Source organism: Etheostoma spectabile, chromosome 20 (assembly GCF_008692095.1).
Source record: "Etheostoma spectabile isolate EspeVRDwgs_2016 chromosome 20, UIUC_Espe_1.0, whole genome shotgun sequence".
In the NCBI taxonomy this organism is placed as follows: Eukaryota; Metazoa; Chordata; class Actinopteri; order Perciformes; family Percidae; genus Etheostoma; species Etheostoma spectabile.
In genome coordinates, this window is record NC_045752.1 from 16711338 (window position 1) to 16732888 (window position 21551).

Consider the following 21551-nt stretch of genomic DNA (forward strand, 5'->3'; position numbering starts at 1 on the left):
GAGCATCCTCCCTTTGGAGTAGAAATGTGGAGAGTTTGGCTGAGCCAGTCTCAAAACGACAGAGATAGCGTGGGTGGATGGCAGCCTCTGACTACAAATGAAAGCACACAAACACTCTAATCCATCACTCATGTAATGAGCACGTCCCTGCTATGCTCCCTTAAGAAGACACCCCATTCGCATAAACACCCGCACACAAACGCACATTCACTCCCACACACAGACAGCAAGAAAACAAAAGAGATGCATAAAGCATGTCATTCATATGATTCCAATGCCCTCAAGATATTACACACACAAGCAGCATGAAACATGTCCGTGGCAGTGTGCAGAGAGTTACTTTTTTTATTCTGAACATTACACATAAAAATCAAAGAACAGCCATACTAATAAAAGCTGGCCACACGTACAGGGTGCAATTTTTCCCCAGTCTCTATAACAATTCCTGTTTATTGCCATAGATGCTGTCAAAGAGAACAAAACAGATATTCCAGATTGTAGACTCGCTCAACGGATGTACATTGTTGGAATAAAGCCTGAAAATAAAGCCTGAGGGACACGCCAGATGTTCCTCCCCTGTCACTATCTCTGCAATTGGGGCTTAGCGCCACCCAGGACAGTTATGACTATTTTAAAGAAATACAAACAAGTTAGAGCATTTCTTCCCCTATACCAGAATAGATAGGCAGTGTAGCCAGAACATATTCTGATAAGTCTGGCAATACAAAACTATCCAGATTGTAATTTAGAGGATAAGCCTTTGAACTAAGTATTGTCCAGTGGTTGGTCTGCCATAGACAGACATCTATTTATGGGTCACCCTGTTGCTCTCAGTATAAGACACAGATCACTGCAAAGCCTACACTAAAAAAAAGCCAAAGTGACAGGAGCACAGACCTGGTGAAGTTGATTCTGCTGAATGTTTCCCATCTCGACCCCTAATGGAACATATTTACACTGGTTTGGAAACAAGTGTATTCATGATAAAGCTCTTGGATGACAGGCAAGTGTTCATGTATACAGGACTCCGTGAACCTGACCAGGAGGCCCAGAAATCTGATAAGACAAAGCTAGTGCTAAGAGAAATGTTAAGTGGATAGTTATGACTATCAGGCGTGAATGCACAGGGACATTGACTTTATGCTTGCTTATTCTCTTTAAACAAATCAATCAGGGCTTTTCAAAGTCTTCTAGTGTAATATATGTATGAAAAAAAGTGCTTACCCTGTGATGCGTGGCAGTGTGTCAGTTGAGAAGAGGGAAAGTGGTGGTTTGTCCCGCTCTATGAGCCATATGGTGTATTGTCCACTTTGCTTGGGGTGGAGGAACACAGCCATGTCCAGGCCACAGGGACCCTGGCCCCCCCACAGCCAAGGACTCAGCACCCAGGGGCCGCCAAAGGCTGAGCTGTTCACCCAGAGGAACTGACCTGAGGGAGAGACAAACAAAGAACTGTCGAACACAGAGCAGTGACACAGACAACGTGTACTAGGAAGAAACATAGAAGGTCACTGGGTTAGAGACTTCTGGATCATGCTAAATGCAGAAAAGTATTGAGAAAGCTTGAAAATGACCACAAGTTAAAATCTCATGATCATGATATGCTGTTACAGTATGTACAGAATCCAGATGAGTGATTGGCTATGATTTCAAATAGTTTTGAGGCAATGGCTGAGTAGCACTTGATGAAATAAAGCTGCTTTTATAAGAGAAGTCAATAACATCCCTTGCACACACAAAAAGGAAAGAGGGGTAGTGGGTGGAAAATCAAAGCATCTTTTTCTGACTTTCAAGTGTGTGTGTGTGTGTGTGTGTGTGTGTGTGTGTGTGTGTGTGTGTGTGTGTGTGTGTGTGTGTGTGTGTGTGTGTGTGTGTGTGTGTGTGTGTTTGTGTGTGTGTGTGTGTGTGTGAGAGATGGTAAAGAATCTCAATGTTAAAGGAAGAAAATCCATGTTTAGTATGCTCAGTTAAAAAAGTAGTGCTGTTGAGGGGAAGCTAATATATCAAAAATTTTGCAGAATAATTGATGAAAACAAAATATACAATCAGATATAAAAAGGGTAATACATAATTTAATTCTATTTGAAATATCCCATAATATGTTGCTGAAAAACTGGTGAATTTGGGGGCCTTCCAATTGGTGTGCTCCAGTTAAGCCTCATTTGCACTCCTTTCCACATTTGAATACTTCATACACAAAGGGTCCAGACCATTTGGCAAGGACAGCCCGAGTGCTTACAACAAGTTTGCCGGCAATGTGGACTGCAAGCATTAACTACACACACAGCAGCAATTTGATGTAAAGACCTTAAGACTCAGTCTGGAAGAGCTTTGGCCCTGAAGGCCGAAAACTATTAACTCTTGTTTCCTAGTCCAAATAAGATGAAGAAATACCTGCTTGGAAGCAATTATCAGCAGTGTACAAATTATAACGGCAACTGCAGAGGAAAGACTGCAATTCCATTAGATTTCTGCCTCAGCTTCACCTGTTAATTCTGCTGCCTAACAGAGCTTGATGCCCTCATTTACTGCACCACAAGGCCTTGTTCAACTGACTGTCTTTCCCAATCTGCATGGTGCAACATGATCATTGGTTTGGGGTTTAGGCAGTTTAGACATCAGCTTTGCATACAAAAATGGAATGGAAATGCATGTTGTGGATGACACCTGTTCTTACGTTAAGTTTCTTTGAGTGTTGTCTTTAATGACAACCTGTGGGGATCCAGTGTAGGTAAGCCCATTAACTAATCTATTCTATATCAGGACTTAAAACTATGAAAATCAAAACTTTCCTAAAAACTATTCATAATGGAAAAGCTCTTTAATAAAAATGACTGCAAGACTCCGTCTCTGACAGTCTTGTAATCCACACCAGCAATTCTACTCTCTTTGCCTGTTTTGCTACAGTTAATGGACTCCGTTGGAGGCAATTTCTCATTTATCTGTGAAGTTTAGACTTCATCAACAGTGTTTATAAAATGGCACTTGATTATTGCCCCTTCGAAGAAGCAGGTAATCCCAAACAAAAGAAAGAAACAGAAACATTTCAATCCAAAGTGATAGTTGGCCTCTGTATCATTGAATCAAGCTTGTAAACACTTTTCTCGCTCTGTGTGTGGTTACAGATTCAATGAACTGAGGCTCTTGTTGACAGCATACCAAATCAGGGCAACTGTGGGAGCAGAATTCCCTCAGATAATACAAATGGCCTGAGAGAAGGAGAAAAAACAAACTTGAAATTGTATTCTCTGCCAAATCCTCTTATAACATTAAGCATTTACCCAAGGCCAGCACAAGCTTTTTCAGGTCCCAACAATTTGACTGCCTAACGTTTTTTAATACAACCTATTCATTGGCACAACATAGCGACAGCTTCCACTGCAGAGAGATGGTGTAAAAGAAGGTTAGCAGCCTTCTTGTGATAGTGTATTGTTGTTGTTTTTCTGTAAAAGGATGTTCTCCCACAGCGATTTCCACTTTAAACCTGCAATAATTGATTGTTTTGGCCAGCGGAAGAAAGCGGAAACACACTTGACATGTCATCTTTTAAGTTGATTTTGTGAACTTGTTAGCAAACAGTTGCGTATTTACAAATCCAGCAGTTACAGAGCATCATTAGCATCCATCATGTTTCTGGTCTCCTGATGAATGCAAGTCCAATAATTACTCTCTTTTAGCTCGTTTTTTTGGACTCTACCAACTCTTGAGGGGATTTTTGCAGCCAAATGCACCCCTATGTTCATATCTAGTCTCTAACTGTGTCTGTTTGTTGTGTGCTGCTGGGAGTTTTCCAGAACTTTTTCTCTGAAAACGACACTACAGTAAGCGTGAACCAGAACAGTTAAGTTGTGGGACTTTTTGACTATTAAATGTAAAATGTTGGGTAAATAATTAGAAAAGGAGGTAGCGTGTATGCTATAGACAACAGCTACAAGGCAAGGTGTTTTTGTTTTTGTAATAACCACCTCTTACTGCAACACCAATCATGGGATAAGCAATTAAATAAGTACAAGCAAATTGTGCGTAATTACAAAATAATATTGGCTTATGTCAAAAAAGAAAAATGGCACTAATCTGAATAACTTAATAACACTAGACAATGTTTACAGACGTGTTAATGCTGTGAATGCAACCCACTCTCAGCTACTTGTCAGTGATGAAGGAAAGAAACCATGACATAGAACATTGCATACAAGATTTGATTCATATGGGTCATGTCGCATGCTTTTATTGTGTGTTGTGCTTTGTTTTAAAAATTGGAATACTGTATTGTGAAAATTGATTGCGATAGAGGTAAAGAGAGAAGGTGAATAGCGTGCAGATTCTAACTGAATAACATCAAAATTAGGGATTGTTGGATTGAAAATTGCATGCATGTCTGAATCCGGCCTCATTGTCCATTTACACATGTGAAAACAAATAATGTGAAGACAGATATTTAGCCCTAATTTACTCCCTTTCTGAAAATGCAAGTTAGAATTTTTTGAAAATCTTTCTCACTTAAAGGGAGAAAAAAAGACAAAAAGAAAATCAGTGATTGTAAAGGACTTCTTCAAACCATCAAGGAATACACTATCCAGCCCTGCACAATTCTAATGTGGCACATTGCAATGTAGAAAAGCTTTTTTGCACACCTCTTTAGTCGGTCAGGTGCGTAGGACGTGACCAAAAGTAGCAAATCAGGAGCTTATAAAGAATCCCGCACACTTACCATTACGCAAGCAATGATTTATTTAGAAAATACAACGTTGTATTTTCTACTGCAAAACAAACACACTGCAGCCTCATAATTCCATTTTAAGTAATATATCATGTTGGAACCCTGAGGAAATTCCAACATAAATCACCTTATGTATGAAGGTGTATACCATAATGTCAATGTGATTTGGTAATCAAATTGACATTATGGTGTATACCTAAAAGAGCACACAGTAATATAGTATAGAAAATATTACTACTACAAGTGTTCAACATTAACAAATCAGCAAGGATGGGACTTGTCCTTGTGGCACAAGAGTGAATAGTATTTATGACTGCAGTGGTTATCTTAAAGGTCTAAGACTAAAACGCTGTATTGTCTAAAAAAATAATTGCTTGCGTAATCGTCAGTATGCGGGACTCTTTCTAAGCTCCTAATGTGGTCAACTAAATGTGTATTCAGACTTCAGACACATTTAATTGTACAGCGCTGCATAGAGAAAAGCTTTGGTACCCACTGTAGTCATAAATACTATTCACAGGTCCCATGGCTGCTGATTCATTCCAAGGTTTGTTTATCTAATTTTTCATGTAGCATTTCAAACTGAACTGACATTGTCGCCATGAAAATGACATGCAGACCTGAATGTGCACAGAGAAATGTCAAGATATGGCTTCTTTTTTTCCATACATGTTGGAATCCGTGTAAATGCTCCATTGTTTATCTTTATGCATATTTAGCAGTGCAGACGAAACACTGAGGATTACAGCTCTCTGTAATGGCTCTGCCTTCCTTTCACCTGTGTGCAATCACTTCTAATAGTAGTATTTTCTATACTACTACTTACTGTTTACTCTTTAATGCTTACCTAATCAAATTGACATTATGGTGTTCACCTTCAATGTAATACATAAGGTGATTTATGATGGAATTTCCTCAAGGTTCCAACATGATATATTACTTAGAGGCTGCAGTTAGTCCCAGGAACTCTGCCAAATGTGCCAATCTTTTTCATTTTTGTTGTTTCCACCAGTTTGAACAATTAACTTCTGCTTTTTGTTGTCAGCAACTGAACACCCGGAAGATCTGATGTTTCTGTGGCCTCGCTGAGCACTGAACTCGATGTCAACAGCAACATGACCACAGAGCAGGAGAGTGGAGGGCACCAAGCACCAAAGTTCAGCAGGGTGCTCGCAGGAAAAAAAAGAGTTGTACAGAACTCAGGAGCAGGTGTATAAGGAGGGCACTAGTCCACCACCTCAACCGAGAAAAATATTGTTGTAATACTAAAATGTCAGCACTCCAGAAACAAACGGATTAGAAAATGAAAATAACTGAGCACAGTATTGTAGCAGCAAACCTTGAAATCTGAATGTCTTGTTCTTGATATCCAACAATGATTCTGCACAAGTTGGTTGTACTGCTGTTATGACTTCATCACAAGAAAAGAAAAAAATTGTGATAAATTACCAAAAAGAGTTGGATTTAAAGTGTTTAATGAGACCACTTAGCAGCATAATTGTTGCGTGTGAGGTTTGCTATTTTGCAATGTCTGTGTTCCACTATTACTCGCTGTTTATACTCACTGTATTTTAGCCACTAGTATTTAATCAGATGTCTGAATGGCTGTTTGCAGTACGCTCCCCTTTGTGATCCCATTATTAAAGTCCAAGAAGTCAGTATCTGGTTTAATGACTAGTCAATTAGACTGAAAAATAAAAGCGCAATTTAAACCTTCACTACTTCACATGTCAGACAGGCCGCTGTCCTCTGCTAATTATCCTGGTTAAAATTAACCAAATATTCTAGCTGTACCTCAATCTCTGTGCTTCTGTTCTCATAATTCCATTCCTGCTTAAAAAGAGCAGCAGTTTAGCACTTTAGCATGTACAGTAGTTATTTTGTTTTTAATATACATTAACTTTAAATTAACCAAGTATATAAAGGCAACCAGATTACATTAAAAAACATTTAAATAAGTTTGTAGTTTTTGAAGCAATGCTCATGGTAACATATACTTGATGAAAAAAAATGTTTTATTGCAATAGTAACTATATCCAATGAAGATATAATTTTATAACAGAAAACAAACTCTTCAACCAGATGCTATAATAGACACGATGACATTATGATATGGAACTCCTCTTTAAAGGCACACGTGTCTGAGTAACAATATAAACAGTTATAAGTTTAACATTTCCTTTTGTCTTGGTATTATGTGAACTATGTGACTTGGTGTCCTGCCTTTGGTTTTCAGTGTTTTGAACAACATATAAATACATCTCTGACATATTTCTGTGTTAGAAATATAAATGATTTGACTCTTACCATCAAAGACACAAATCTTTGATGAAGTTAAATAATACTTTAATAGACAATACTAATCCAACCTTACAACCACTAAAATATGTTTTTATCAGTTCTTGGGTTGATGATGCCTGGAGCAGCTTGAAATCAGTCGGAGTACAATTCATTAATCACTTCCCTTGAAAACAAAAACAAATCAAAAGAACTGTTGTACCATGGTTTTTATCCTTTAAATGCATCTTTAGAATGCAGTAATTTTGTCTCTGTCAGAAGATTCCACAATACATTTTTAATATATTCTCAGTATTTAAGGATCCTATTGTTATGACTTAATTAAACCTCAAACGCTTTCATTCTAACAGACATGTCCTACCGTGCTGCCAAACTAATTTTGCACTGTTGGTACAAAGTGCCTATAGATGATATTGTGTATTTAATACATTAAATGAAAGCATTAAATTCCCCAGAGTGTGCTATATTGACCAAGAAAGCAAAGTTCTCCTGCTTGTGGAGTCGTGCCAGCAGTGCCTACATGTACCAGGATGAATTGCATACAAGCTACTGATAATCAGACACTGAGGAATTTATTGCTTCAATTGACTACATTTACCATCAACACTGATTGGACATCACCTTAAAAGTGAAAATTGCTCTTTTAAGTGAATGATCTGTAGTTTATTACAGTTTAAAATGTCTAATCTTTATTGACAGTGTCATTTGATTTAATATCTACTTACAGATACAATTTTAAGAGGCTCTTACAACAAAATAATCATGCACTGTGAAAGTGGTAGCTACTGTCTCTCAACCATGCATGCATCAGTCTAATCCTAATACATGAAAACTACAGGGGGCCGAATAATAGGGATACATAATAAAAGAGCAGACAAAAGGTTGACAAAGAAACTATTTAGCCAACAACAAAGAGACAATTTGGATCCTAACTCAAGTTAGTAATGTGGGTGGATTTTGTTGTAGTTTAAAACGTATTACCTAAATCTGAAAGGGTTTTCATTGTTCTTCAGTAGAAAAGAGTTCCCAATAAAAAACTGTCCAAAGCCAGGACTAGCAGTTGTTTTCCAAATACAAAATGTAATTTTTGCAACGCATCACAATATAATAACTTTTGTAATGATTTAGGAACTTAATAGAAAGTGGTGAATCATACTGTCTGCAGTGGGTTACTGCTAATGTTTCTATCAATGCGGACCAGATAGACGGAGAGGCAGATTGACCCAGGGACATAGAGTTCAGACAGCGGACGGTAAACACTATGTTATGTCGCCAGCACCAAGGAAAGTAAACAAGCAAGTCAACAGAGGGCCTCAGCAGTGATTTAAAGAGATTTAGTGGTGACTTCAGCCTGAGGGACAATGTGTCTGGGCCCAGCAAGCTGACTGATTAACTGGCCTTGTTTATAGATAGAGCTTATAGAAACGCTGCCAAAGGGTCTCTCCCCGATGAGAGAATGACGCCATGGGCCATCCGCTGGGCTGCCAGTCACTGCTTAGCTGTGTTCATTTGCAAAAGGTGCACAGGAGAAGTAAACAGAAATACAGATTGTGGATAATTGAAAGTGGATGATTGTGTCATTTCAGTTTTTTACTTGCATATATATTCACCACTGTTAAAAGCTAATACTGTCACTACTAATACCACAGGTTTGCCTTACCTTGAGTCATCGGCTTCCACTGTTTTGTAAAATCCAAAGTTTGCTGCATTAAAACTTCTTTTCATTTGAAACATACTGCGTGTATTTACTAACAATTGCATGTCGTAGCCAAACATGTTAATTGGGATATCTCTTTTCATTTTAACAATAGGTTCACATTGTATTCTCGCAGATCTAAATTCTTAATACAATGCTGTAAAATACAGAAAAGCTTGTGATATTATAAAATTACAAATTCTGCTAAAAGGCAAAGCCCTTGCCCACCACCAGTGGTGGTGCAGCAGTAGTGGTGCTAGCGGTTGAAAATAAATGGCTGGTGACGCCATGTGCACGTGTCTAAAGACTAAAGTACAGGGCCCTTTGTAAATCTGAACCAAGGACTGCAGCACAGACCTTTCACACAGCCATGTGCAGGCGCCCACTGAGCTGTACTAATTGTCGGTACTTAGAAATGAACGTCTAACTTATTATTTTTCTTACCCGTCCATACTTTCTTTTCTGGTCTGAACCAACAACCATCCCTGTAACAAGCCCACTCTTCCAGCTTCTATGCTTTTGACTACATCTGGGCTAAATCGTAACACTGCCTGTTATGATTCATAAACACTAAATTAATGATGACGTAATAACTCTACTAACTAGTGTTAGTGATCAGGGAACCTGCATTGTCCATCACAAATAAAAATAAATTTGTCAAAACATGGCTCATTGGTTAAAAACACCCAACTCATATTGCTATTGTTTTACCTTTGGACAACACGGAAACGCACACAAACTCACAACAAAATCAAACACTGTGAAAAATCCAATTGTTGAGTGTTGTTTAAAAAAAAGTTTTAAAATAAAGCCTGACTATTAACCCAAAGTGCTCTGTGTCAATAGTCTATTATTGCTGATTACACAAATAAAATCATTAATAGCAATTTAGACAACAATTACTACTAATGACCTACCCTTACATAAAAGTAAGCTTGTCTAAATGAAGTAGCTATTAAGAGTAAATTTGATTTTAATATGTTAGTTTTTAGAGCTAATTCAACTCAAACAACATCAATTGTTGTTTTTTTAAACACTGCTAAACAAAAAAATGCCTGTCAACTTCAAGTCAAGTCAAAATATTCCTACATATCTTATATTATAAGCTCAAACTTATAATGAACTGCATAAGCCCAGACCACTAAACGGAAGGGTTCATTTGGCAGGCTGACCATGGCTAAGCACCAGCACCCACGCTTAATATGAATAACATTATTGGTAACATTTCCAGGTTACAAATGCCCTTGTCAAAGATATTTCTCTGTCCCATCATTGCATTGTTTTAAATATGTAAAGTTGGCATTTTAGAGCTGCAAGAGGCCACCCTTTCAGTGTCAAGATTATTGTTACTTTTTAGGTCTGCCATGCACTCTTGGCCATGTCAGAGCATTTCAGTAAAGTGAGCAATGATAGAAAGTCAAAAAGTAAACATTTCATTTCAGCATGAAGGTCATCAAAGCACAAAGAGTAACGGCACAGAAAGGACTTGGAACAAAGTTTTAACGTATGAATCAAATAGTAGGGCCGAAAACACTCATTAAAAAGGAATGCACATAAAGGCTCACAAACTGACTGGACACTGAAAAAAGAGAAAAAGAAACTTCAGAGGAATGTTGAGGGTGTGGGCGGGCTCGGTTTGTGCAAGTTACTGTCTTGCCTGACAAGCAGGCTCAAGATCCAACAGCTGAGGGAAAAATATATAAAAAAACTGGGACACGTACTGCCTTTGTAGTCGAGACTAAAAGGAATGAATACATAAATTAGTAGATCCTCTGAGCGGAAAAGCACCCAAGTGTTCATAAAAAAAAAAAATGAACCTCTCGGCAACAGATATCAACCAAGTGAAACTAGTAATCATGAAGTCTGTGGGAAGGTAGATAAGATAGCTTGTTGATTACTCCCCAAGCGAATGCCGATAGAATCTCCTGGAGTGAATTCCTTAAGGCCAGGATATCATCTGATTATGAAACATTAGAGTTAGATGGTTCTAATAATTCCATGAAGAACTTTTGCCATTTTTCTTTCACCCTTGTATTTCTTATCCCTCTTTCCACTTTTCTTCGGTTTCCATAGAAACAGGGGGAAAGTCTCTAATGTGCATGTGTACGTGCTATTGTGAGAAAAAAAAGTGTGGTCTGCATATTGTGTGCATGTTTAATTAATTAACCCAAATTAGAATGAATGTGTTTTTGTTTGCATGAGCACACCACAGTTCCACCTGAAGGCAGTTTTGTTACTCAGTGTTGGTTTATGGCATTTTTCTATTAAGGGTACCTGCTCGACTAGACCGCGGTGCCCCATCCTCCTTTTTCCATTGCAGATTAGTACCGCCTCATCCGCGAGGCAAGCCGTGGCTGGTTGTCATAGCAGGAAACTGCCGTGACCTAACGTGACACACACACAGAACGTCGAAAGTGTGTTTCTTTGATTGTCGGCATGTTGCCACAGCCAGAAGACAAATTTTGTTTCAAAAGAAGCTGAAGGCAGCAAAAAACATTGGCTAAACTATTTGAACACGGCAGGTTTCCCCCCCGCGTTAGTACATACCAGGTACTTTTTTTTATAATGGAAAACCCAAAAAGGCGAGTCAAGTTGAGTCAAGTAGATACCATGCAGTGGAAAAACTCCTTGAGAGTATGTGTTATGGTCTAGGATGGCTGACAAGGGACTGGCTATAGACTGAGGGCCAGCCAGCCGGCCAGCAGCCTCTCGGCTATGTGAGAGGAGCTGATGGATCACAATCCACTGGGGAAAGTCAATACTTCCTGTCCCTGCCACGTCTCCTGCCTGGCCTGTGAAGTCCCAAAGCCTATTTTAACAAGAGGCCTGGAAGCAGCACCCAGGGCCACAGCCAAGAACCACACACAGGGCAGGCCAGGTAGAGTATCTGTACGCTTGCATTGCAGCAGGCAGTATGGACTCTGCTCAAATAATAAAATGTGTCTACTACCTGTGTGCTCCGGTGGAGATATGCAATGCAATGAGATCAGAAGAAAAGGAAGCTTAATTGACAATGTATAATGACTAAAAAAAATAGTGTACTATATTTTAAAATATATGACCTGTCTGTTGTCGAATTAAATTTGAAGTCTAATGAAAATTCAAGGACAATAGACAGAGTGGAAACAAAATAGACAAAAAGTGTAACTATATTACCAGTAGTATTCTACAGAAGTTTGTCTTGTTTGTATAATGCTAATTAGAAAACTAACTTTGGGAAAATAAACATTCTTCCACACATCTGTGCACAGTAGTGGCACGTTTTCAGTGTTAGAAGCTGAAGTCATTTTAAAGTCAAGAATATTGACCGAACATGCTGAATATTGTAGGTGGTATACTTGTCTATAAAAGAAGAGATATGATTAGGATTTCTCTCCCTGCTTTTGATGTAAAATATGTGGCTATTATGCAGTGCAAAAGACCAAAACAAACTGTAAATTCACATTAACTGAATTATTTCTCTGTTAACAGCGTTTTCAGTTCAAATTAGAGCCAGGTATACTATAGATACCTGTATTCATAATTGGCAATAAATGAATATTTAAAAAAAAAACAAAAAAAAAAACGGACGAAATAGCCTTCAACCATGTTGTGAGTGTTGGCGTTGCATAGTTTTATATCTTAAATTTGTATTTCATAGATTTTATTTATCAGAACTTTGATAGGTTTTTTATGTTGCTCTGTTCTGTTTTGACAATAAAACAAACACGTTTTTTTAAAACAGTATTTTTAAACTGCATTATTATATTATTTTAGCGAGGCCTCATAAATAACTAATGTTAGGGAAATCTGTTCGTGTTTTGTTCTGGATATATTATTTTTAAATATATATCGGCCATTATATCGGAATATCAGATTTTTAAATTGCCAAATATTTGTATCGATATTGGCCTTAAAAATCCTTTATCAGTCAGGCTTTAGTTCAAATTGAGAAAATGAAATTCTGTGCCAACCAATTATACTTTAAAGAAGCTGTAGAACCTTATCGTGGATATTCTGACTACTCTGTTGCGGAACAGGCCTGTTAACCTTAAGCTCTGCTTGGGAGACCAAAAACCAACCAACACAGACTCTGGTGAAAGCACCAGAGGTTGCAGTTGTTACATGCTGGTACGCGGTGGGCCAGTGGTGGTCAGCAGCCCAGCGTTCTTTAGTCTGCCGGCTCGGCCACCAACTGGCTTCAGTATCCAAGGAAACTAAAGAGTGCAAACAGGGAAGTTTACATGTCATTAGAACTAATCAGCAGTTATTGTTCCATATGTAGACTGAGAAAGTTAAAGGACAGGAAGCTAAACAAACAAAGCAGCGGCCTTTATGACACTGGACTGCAAGTGCAACATTTCACAGTGAAACATCTGCAGGCTGGCCAAGAATCCACTACATCTTGTGAACCCTACACCGGTTAAAACATTGTTGCCAGGAGTGGGAGTGAGCAAATAAACAGTGATACATCCAAGCAGTCCCTCTGTGACACATCTTAATTATTTTTTTTGTCACACTTAATGTTTTAATATTAAAGGAGTAACTAGCGTTCAGTGCTTCCAGTGCAGTGCAACTCAAAGGATTATGCCAGTTGCTGGATTTTCACCAAATGTTTATAGTTTTCTTCATGCTCCATTAGAGACTTGTTTACAGTATCAGTTGAACACATTACGACCTGAAATCTGATATTGATGCTCAAAATTCAATTACATTTTTGAGTATCAACTCATGACAAGAGTTATCTTGAGACACTTTACAGAAGGTTTAGACCACACTCTGTAATTTACAAGGACCCAACAGTTCTAGTAGTTCCCTCTAGAGCAAGCAACAGTGGCGAGGAAAAACTCCCTTTTAGGAAGAAACCTCGGACAGACCCAGGCTCTTGGTAGGCGGTGTCTGACGGGCCGGTTGGGGTTAGAGTGAAGAGTGGCAATAACAGTCGCAGGACATGTAAATAGTGTAGGACCACGGCGACAGCTACAACCTGATTCCCAGAGCTAATATAGCTAAGTATTTTAGCCGAGAACAGTGACACTACATGGCCAATAAGCAACACATTTGTAATAATTAATTATTTCTTACCATGACTAAGCTTTTGGAAATGTTTTGTAAAAATCCATTTAGAACATTCAAACAAAGACAAAATGAGGTTGGAATAATGGTGGTGGCTGTGTTCATTTCGACTTTTCACTCGCAAAACAAAAGAAATGACAAAGCCGAATGACCTCTGAACAAATGTTGCCAATTGTCTAGTGTTTTGATGAGTCAGTTTACTAGACTTCATTATGAAATTGTGATTTAATTTTGTCCATGACAAGCCGTTACTATTGTGCACAATGAGTTAGTTCCTGTTGAGGTCGTTCTGATTCAACACCTTGCGAAACGGCACATTGTGATTCCACATTAGTTTCACTTGATATTAGCCTCATATTTACTGTAAGTAGAAACATGTTTCCTAGCACTCCTGCTTGTAAGGCTGTCAATGCTTTGGCTACACAGCTCACAGTTTGAAGAAAGCCCACCAACACCATAGCAGGGGGTGTCACATGCTGATACCATGCACACTAGTGAAGGCCCTTGCTGGTGCTTAGATACATTGAAGGGACTGCAGTAATTTAAAGCTATTCTCCATCACGGAACGATATCATTCAGTCATGCTCAACAAGTCCTTCTGTTTATTATCGGATGGCAGCCATCACTTCCCGCTACGGGCGACAAATTCCCTGCCACATGTAAACACAGGCTAGCATGCTGAGAGAGGTATATGGGTTTGTGGCATGCATGAGCCGACACACATTAACACAATCAACAATTAACAGTTGATTTACACTCGGTTTCTTGGACCCGAACACATACATTCAGACTTACAGGAGGCGTACACACTCTGCTTGTGGTCACATCCTCAGCTCTTTAGAGTGGCAGATTGTTTGAGAGGTCATCAACTGTGCTTGTGTTTGCACAAATAGATTGGCTGTGGTGATGTCCTCTAGGGATGCAGTGACTGTATCATTTAAGGACTGGACCACACATATGTACAGTATGTGCAAACACAAACATCACCGATCATTTTTCTATTTTTGTTATTTCCACTAACCCCAACCGGCCCGTCAGACGCCGCCTACCAAGAGCCTGGGTCTGTCCGAGGTTTCTGCCTAAAAGGAAGTTTTTCCTCGCCACTGTCGCACTGTTGCTTGCTCTGGAGGAAACTACTGGAACTGTTGGGTCCTTGTAATTTTGGAGTGTGGTCTAGACCTACTCTATCTGTATAGTGTCTTGAGATAACTCTTGTTATGAATTGATACTATAAATAAAATTGAATTGAATTGAATTATGCAAATTTAGTGAGACAGCCCTCATTACAAATTTAGACATCTATAAAATACACAAATACATTGACTTCAAAATGTTTACACACCCATTTGTGCATAACTGAGACTCAAAGCACCCAGACAGACAGACAGACAGACAGACAGACAGACAGAGACAGAGACAGACACACAGACACACACACACACACACACACACACACACACAACTAAAGCTAATTTAATTAGCTATCCTGCCAAACAGGCGCTTCTTTTAATTTTAATTACTTGTGGCTGCAGCCAGCAAAGTCTCTCACTGCTTTGAGAATAAGAAACTCACCATGGATTTTCTTAACTAATGACTGTGACACACAGTATATGTTAACTATAATGGAATATTGTTGAAAAATTAGACCAGTCAAAAGCTGCTTAAATCCTTTCAGACAATTTGGTCCAGAGAAATATGGGGCAAAAAACACACAAGCACACACATCCACCATTCCCTCTGAGTTAAACCAACTTAGAACATACTCTGTGACTGTGCTGGAGAGGACAGGGTCTTTAGTGAGCTGGCTTTTGTGTTAATGTATCATAGAAATGTGCAGATAAGAGAAATAAAACAGAAGGGGTAGGGGCGAGCAAAAGAAGAAAAAAAACCCTATCAGTTCTGTCATCAATCTTTGGACCACAAGCCGGCCGAATTACAGACACTAACAGGTTCCACATGATATGCCAGAACGAACAATGATTACAGCTTGAATGTTGCGATGATGGTTATACTGGTGGAGTAGAATAATCCCCTCTTTTCCTTGTCAGAGTCACTGAATGGCTGCATCTTGCACCCAAGAAAGCAACTGTGTACAGTTTAGTTGATAGAGGTAAGATGCTGCAAACTAAAATGAACCTACTTAATGCATGCTGCACAATAATATATAATCCATATAGATGATTGCCTATGTGCAGTATCGAGAGCTGCTGAGTTGAGGATTGCAAAAGATGTAAAATGGTGGCCGGGTTAGCTCAGTTGGTAGAGCAGGCACACATATATAGAGGTTTACTCCTTGACACAGCGGCCGCAGGTTCGACTCTGATCTGTTGCCCTTTGCTACATGTCATCCCCACCTCTCTTTCCCCTTTCATGTCTTCATCTGTCCTGTGTAAATAAAGGCCTAAAATGCCCAAAAAACAATCTTTAAAAAGAAAGATGTAGAATATATCAGCACCAGTTTGGGTTAAATTGCCAAGTTTCTAAAAATATCCTTCAAATCTGTGATTGTAAGTATTAAGCAGAGACACATGACACACAACAATACAAGTACTCACAAGAACAAATATAAAGCTCTGCAAGCTAAAATAAACCCAATTACAATGTCACATTGGTTACGATGAATGGCATATTTATATTTTATTACAATATAAAAGGAGTTTTGTATTTATCTGTGTAAACATCCTTAGATGAAATGGATGTGTAAATGTAACCCAATGGTCATTAGTGGTGGGGGAAGAAATTGATAACAGCAGAAATTGATAACACAGAAGAATCAATCTGATTTATATTCAGTATGTGTTGGTTAGTTTGTCTGCTTGATAATTCCATTTTGCAGCAGTACAATTGAAATGAGATGAACAAACAGAGAATTGTATCTTTTTAGATAAAACAGATGTTGAAAAATATAAAATACAGCACATTTACAAAGTTTCCTTTTGGGGACATAATTTGAAATTGGAAAAAGGTAATAAATTGCAATATATTGCAGAATATTGCAATATGTTTAAAATCCCAATCATATTGTATCTTAACATAAATATTGTGATGATATTGTATCATGGGGCCTCCGGTGATTGCCCCACCTAATGAACACGTGTCTACAATATAGGATAGGGTAGGAGAGTTCACCAACATGGCTCATAAACAAGGCATTGGCCTTTGTTGTAATATATTCTGTCTTTACAGGAGGCTATATATTTCTTTATACACTAGCAGTGAGCCAAGCCCAACCCTGGAGGCCTAAATCCATCTGTGTTTCTCTCTGTTTTAATGTGCTCCTCTGAGAGCCACTCATCCCTCTCCCCCTTTGCTGCTGTCGGTCCATTTCTGTTTGTGGGAAAGAGAGAATGTGATTGCCATGGTAACCAAGCCTACTTTCACTGACATGGACATTGTTGGGTTGCAATAAGCAATAACAATTCAACGCATCCACAAAGCCCAGAGTGTATTGAAGGGCAGAGGTCGGATCGCGTTAAAAAGGTGGACAAGCCCTCCACTGTCAATGTACTAAATCTTTGTTGTTGTGGAATCTCATTGAGATTTCTATTCCATAAACGTTCTTTAACCTCTGAGTCCTAATGCAAAACAGCCAGTAAAGTAATCTAGCCGTGCAAATATTGAGAACAATAAAGCTGTTTAGAAATAACAGAAAATGGAAAGTATTATTTTCCCCATGCAGAACAATTCCTCTGCTAGTTATTTTGGGCAAATAGATAAAGGTGAAAGGGAAATAGGGTATTTTAATAACCCCAGCACAGAAGGAGTCAAAGCACGTGTTGTTTTTAACAACCTGTTGTGAAAAAATTACGTCCCGACGTAAAAGATCTGTTAGTGAGAATGTAATACTCTGTACTCTTATGTCTTCACATATGTCTTCACTACATTTTCCATATATTCACAGGGAAGAGTTGAATGTCACAGATTTTGTATTTCAACTTCAGCAAAAAAAAACAAACAATAAAATTGTTAAAATCCCTGTTTGGGCAGCTAATAATACATTTTTCTGTTATAATAAAAGAAAAACAGCGACTTAGAGTTAGAAGTATTGACGGGTCCAAAGCGAAACTGAGGTTTTCCACAAGTCAGTTTTTGATCTGGTTCAAAGTTTAAGACCCGTAAAGACCTCAAGAAATAGTTTTAGTTTGGGTGACCGAGGTGGTCTTTAAAAGCACAGCTTCAGCACTGTACACAAAAAGGAATGCATTTAGTTTGAAGGGACTACTTGAATTTAGAGAGCAAAAAGGACACTTTATTGATATTCCATCACATCTTTTCTGGCTCTTCTGCCTGCCATTTTTGGAATGATACTGTATTCCTGATTGCAGGCGCTATTACACCTTTGGCTTGGGTCAGCAGCTCAACTTGGCTTCAGACACTGACTGGCAGAGGAGATGTAACTAGCAGGGCATAGATCTCTCTTCTCCCTTTGGCATCCAAGTCAGTGGTATTTCCAAAACAGTTACACTGTCAGTCTGGCATTTAGCACAGCAGTTGATGGACACTAATAGGGCCTTGGCTGCTCCACTATTACCCTATAGAGAACCCTTGTCAGCAACTATGTGATCAGTTGTCCGGTCGAGGGTGTCTAACTACTGTACATGCCTGATTGATCCGAAAGGTCTAAAGCCAGATCTGTAACACAGCCGTTTTATTGGAAGGCTGGTTAAGATTAGCATGGAACATTATTTCCAACAGAATACCCTAAACATATATTTTGGCCACACATTATAGATTCATGCAAAGATTATTTATGCATATATGTGTATGTGCATTCTGGGATTTGGTGTCTTTCATCCACATGAACCAAAAACACATTTTCTGGCTTTTCTCGGCTTAGAAGGCACCGATTAAATAAAAAAAATAAAAAGTTTTACATTTCTACTACATAAGTGACCCAATTTAAAGATATATTCATCTTTCGAATGGTGAAATATCCCTTTAAGAGAATGATTGTCTCCACAGTTCAAATAAACCAAATGTCTCTGTTCTGAGAAAGGATGCTATATCAGTGGTGTGTTTCAAAAAAGAGACAGGTTAAAAGGAGTCAAAAAGTATAGATAGACAATCCATAACAGGGTTGGTTTTGTTTTTTTCACAGGTTATGTTGACAATAAGAAAAAATGTGTAATATCACCAGCCATCATTAAACCTGGTCATATGATGACACGGGAACAAACTGAAACAAAATAATTCCACTGCAGCAGCATCGGTGCTGATAATGCATAATTATATATATCACATATTGAAAAAATAATTGCCAAGTATTAGGATCTGTGATTTCTGGCATGGAAGACTTTTGCGTCACTAACTAGGAGAAATGTTTTGAAGTTGTTGGAACCACCTGACAACTACCTCACTGACAGATTGATTTGTAGGTTCTGGCTTCAGCTAAAAACTGACAACCCCACAAATGACTTCAGCAACTTCCCATTTAGTTCATTGCTCACAGTGTTGTGAACTGTGTCATTGTGTAAAATGGCCCTAGTGTTTCTGCAGGAGGCTGATGGGGTAGTTGATCAATACCAGTAATCCAAGACTCACTGATTACTTGGCCATTTGCTGAGGTGTGTGGCTTACAACCCCCATCTCCCCACAAAACAAAATGAAACAAAAATGAAATTTTAAAATGAAAGATTGCTTAGTGGTAAACTTTAAAACTACAAGAGTATGCAGTTTTCTAATCAATCATTACAGCAGGCTGTATGACTGATGAGCATAACTTCAAATGTAAAGGGGGATCTAATCTGTGAAATTGCTTCACTCAGGAAATATGTCCTAACTGGACAAACATTTTCAAACACGGCCCAGACTTTCAGAACTAAGTCAACATGCAAAATATATGACCTGGCAAACCAATCCATCCTTTTTTAGGTTTAATGTTCTTTTCTTTATATTCTTCTTGTGTTCTTAGGAACCTCTCTATTTTCCTCAAATGTCAGATGTAAGTAGGGCACCGACTGTTATCTGCCAAAGATGTCTCCACTCTCCATGACTGTCTTCTATTCCACTCTTATTCCTGCCATTCATCTTTCTCCCTGCCACATATTATCTTCAAATCTCTCTCCTTCTAATCTCATCATTTTACTCCAATTTTCCTACTCTCTTTTCTCATCTTGTGATCCTACTCCCTCTTATTTCAACTCTACTGCAATTTCACTCCCTCTCCCAGAGAACTCCAATCTCTGTTTGTGTCCAATCTCTTTTTGCGTCGTCTCTCTCTCTCTCTCTCTCTCTCTCTCCAACACAACTTGTGTTTCTGTCAACGCTGGCCATCTTGTCGATCTCCCCTTCTCTTTCCACCCTCTCACATCCATATCTTTCTCTCCCCTACTGTTAACCAACCAGGCATTGCTGTGTCTGCCTTTGAAGAAAGTGAAAAAAGGGGCCTCACTGGTATCGAAGAGATTTCTGTTTTCTGTCAAGACCGGCCATACACCCCGGAGGCACTTCACAGTATTTCAAAGACTGAAGCAACACAATGAAAAGCAGCATAAGCAGACACAATACATGCAGACAGTGTTGCAAGAAAGAAAAAGGTGCTGATGACTAAAACTGTTTGACATCTTTGCATGGTTGCCCATTTGACTGGTTTAAAACACCTTTAAATGGGAGTTTGAAAGCAGTCGCCGTTCTTACATTCTCACAGCTTACTGTGTTGGTTTTGGTTTGCATCCCATCAATCATAACTCGAAATAATAACTTAATAAATGATTTTCTTTTTAGCTAACTTGTGATGCTTTCCTGCTTCTTCCTGAACAGCTCGTATTGTTTCTCATCAGAGTTAATTCAAAGTCAGGTACAGGTTCTGTTTTAACAAATAGTTCGTCATGCTCTGCAGCCTTAAGGCATATACCCTGAGGATAGGAAACAACTGCTCGTACTTTACAAACATCCTTGCTCCCGGGGCTAGCAGACATGCACCTTTAACCCTCTGCTCTTTGCGCTGTATGTACCAATTCACCCCTGAGGTGTTTTCCCCTCCAGATGCATTCATAATGCGGCCTACAACTTTGAACTCGCCTGGTGCTTGTGCCTTCAACTTTCCGACCCCATCCTCACCACCAATAATTCACTTTGATAATCCTGCCTGTAGTGTTGAGAAGCAGACTTTCTTTTCTTCCACTTGCTCTCCATCTAATTAGTGTCAATGCTCGATTCCTCTTTTCCTCAACACGCCACTCACTTGCTTCCCACCCACCATCAAAGCTCCCAGCACAATTAAGCGTGTAAAGCGAGGAAAGAGAAAGAAAAAAATAAAAGGCAGAAGTGCCATCTTTGAAGTGCAAAGCAACATGGGGCAGGTAACCCCTGAGTGGAAGATTTGACAGGTGTGCAGCACTGCTGATGAGTGGCAAACATTTACTCATACCATCTCAGCGCATTTATCCTGATGTTTTCATGCTTATGCCTATGTGTGAGTAGAAGTTAGGCAAAACCAGTACAGAAGTTTGAATCTGGGATGTGTCGGGTTGTCAACGCAATTTATGTTTAAAGTGCCATCCATAGATGTAGATAAGTAGGGATTATTACTGCAGAGAGTACCGGAGGGCAGCGGGATGTACATTACATTACATGTACAATATTTTGAAAAGCTCTCTTTACAGATGGCTTTATGAAAGGAAGTTGTCTACAATTTCTTTAACTTTTTCAGTTGAAAACATGCTTTCAAACCAGTAGAAAATAGGTTTCCTGTTTTTTAACAGACATGCCACCCACAGTAAGAACAAGGCACGCACACACACACACACACACACACACACACACACACACACACACACACAC

General features: G+C 38.9%; 1 protein-coding gene and 2 long non-coding RNA genes across 4 annotated transcripts in view; 2 read left to right on the forward strand and 1 right to left on the reverse strand.

The window, feature by feature from the left end:
• The window catches only part of LOC116669882 (uncharacterized), a 13754-nt gene extending 10529 nt beyond the window's left edge, over positions 1-3225 (forward strand). Inside the window, exon 3 of the long non-coding RNA XR_004326899.1 lies at positions 3215-3225. This is a non-coding gene — a long non-coding RNA (uncharacterized LOC116669882). The remainder of the gene's footprint in view (positions 1-3214) is intronic.
• Positions 1-21551, reverse strand: part of alk (ALK receptor tyrosine kinase) — a 397773-nt gene that overhangs the window by 165105 nt on the left and 211117 nt on the right. For both annotated transcript variants that reach the window (XM_032499965.1, XM_032499966.1), the window contains exon 4: positions 1225-1429. In XM_032499965.1, the coding sequence (XP_032355856.1) occupies positions 1225-1429 (205 nt within the window). The remainder of the gene's footprint in view (positions 1-1224; positions 1430-21551) is intronic.
• The window catches only part of LOC116669885 (uncharacterized), a 21800-nt gene continuing 13553 nt past the window's right edge, over positions 13305-21551 (forward strand). Inside the window, exons 1-2 of the long non-coding RNA XR_004326902.1 lie at positions 13305-13314; positions 19434-19441. This is a non-coding gene — a long non-coding RNA (uncharacterized LOC116669885). The remainder of the gene's footprint in view (positions 13315-19433; positions 19442-21551) is intronic.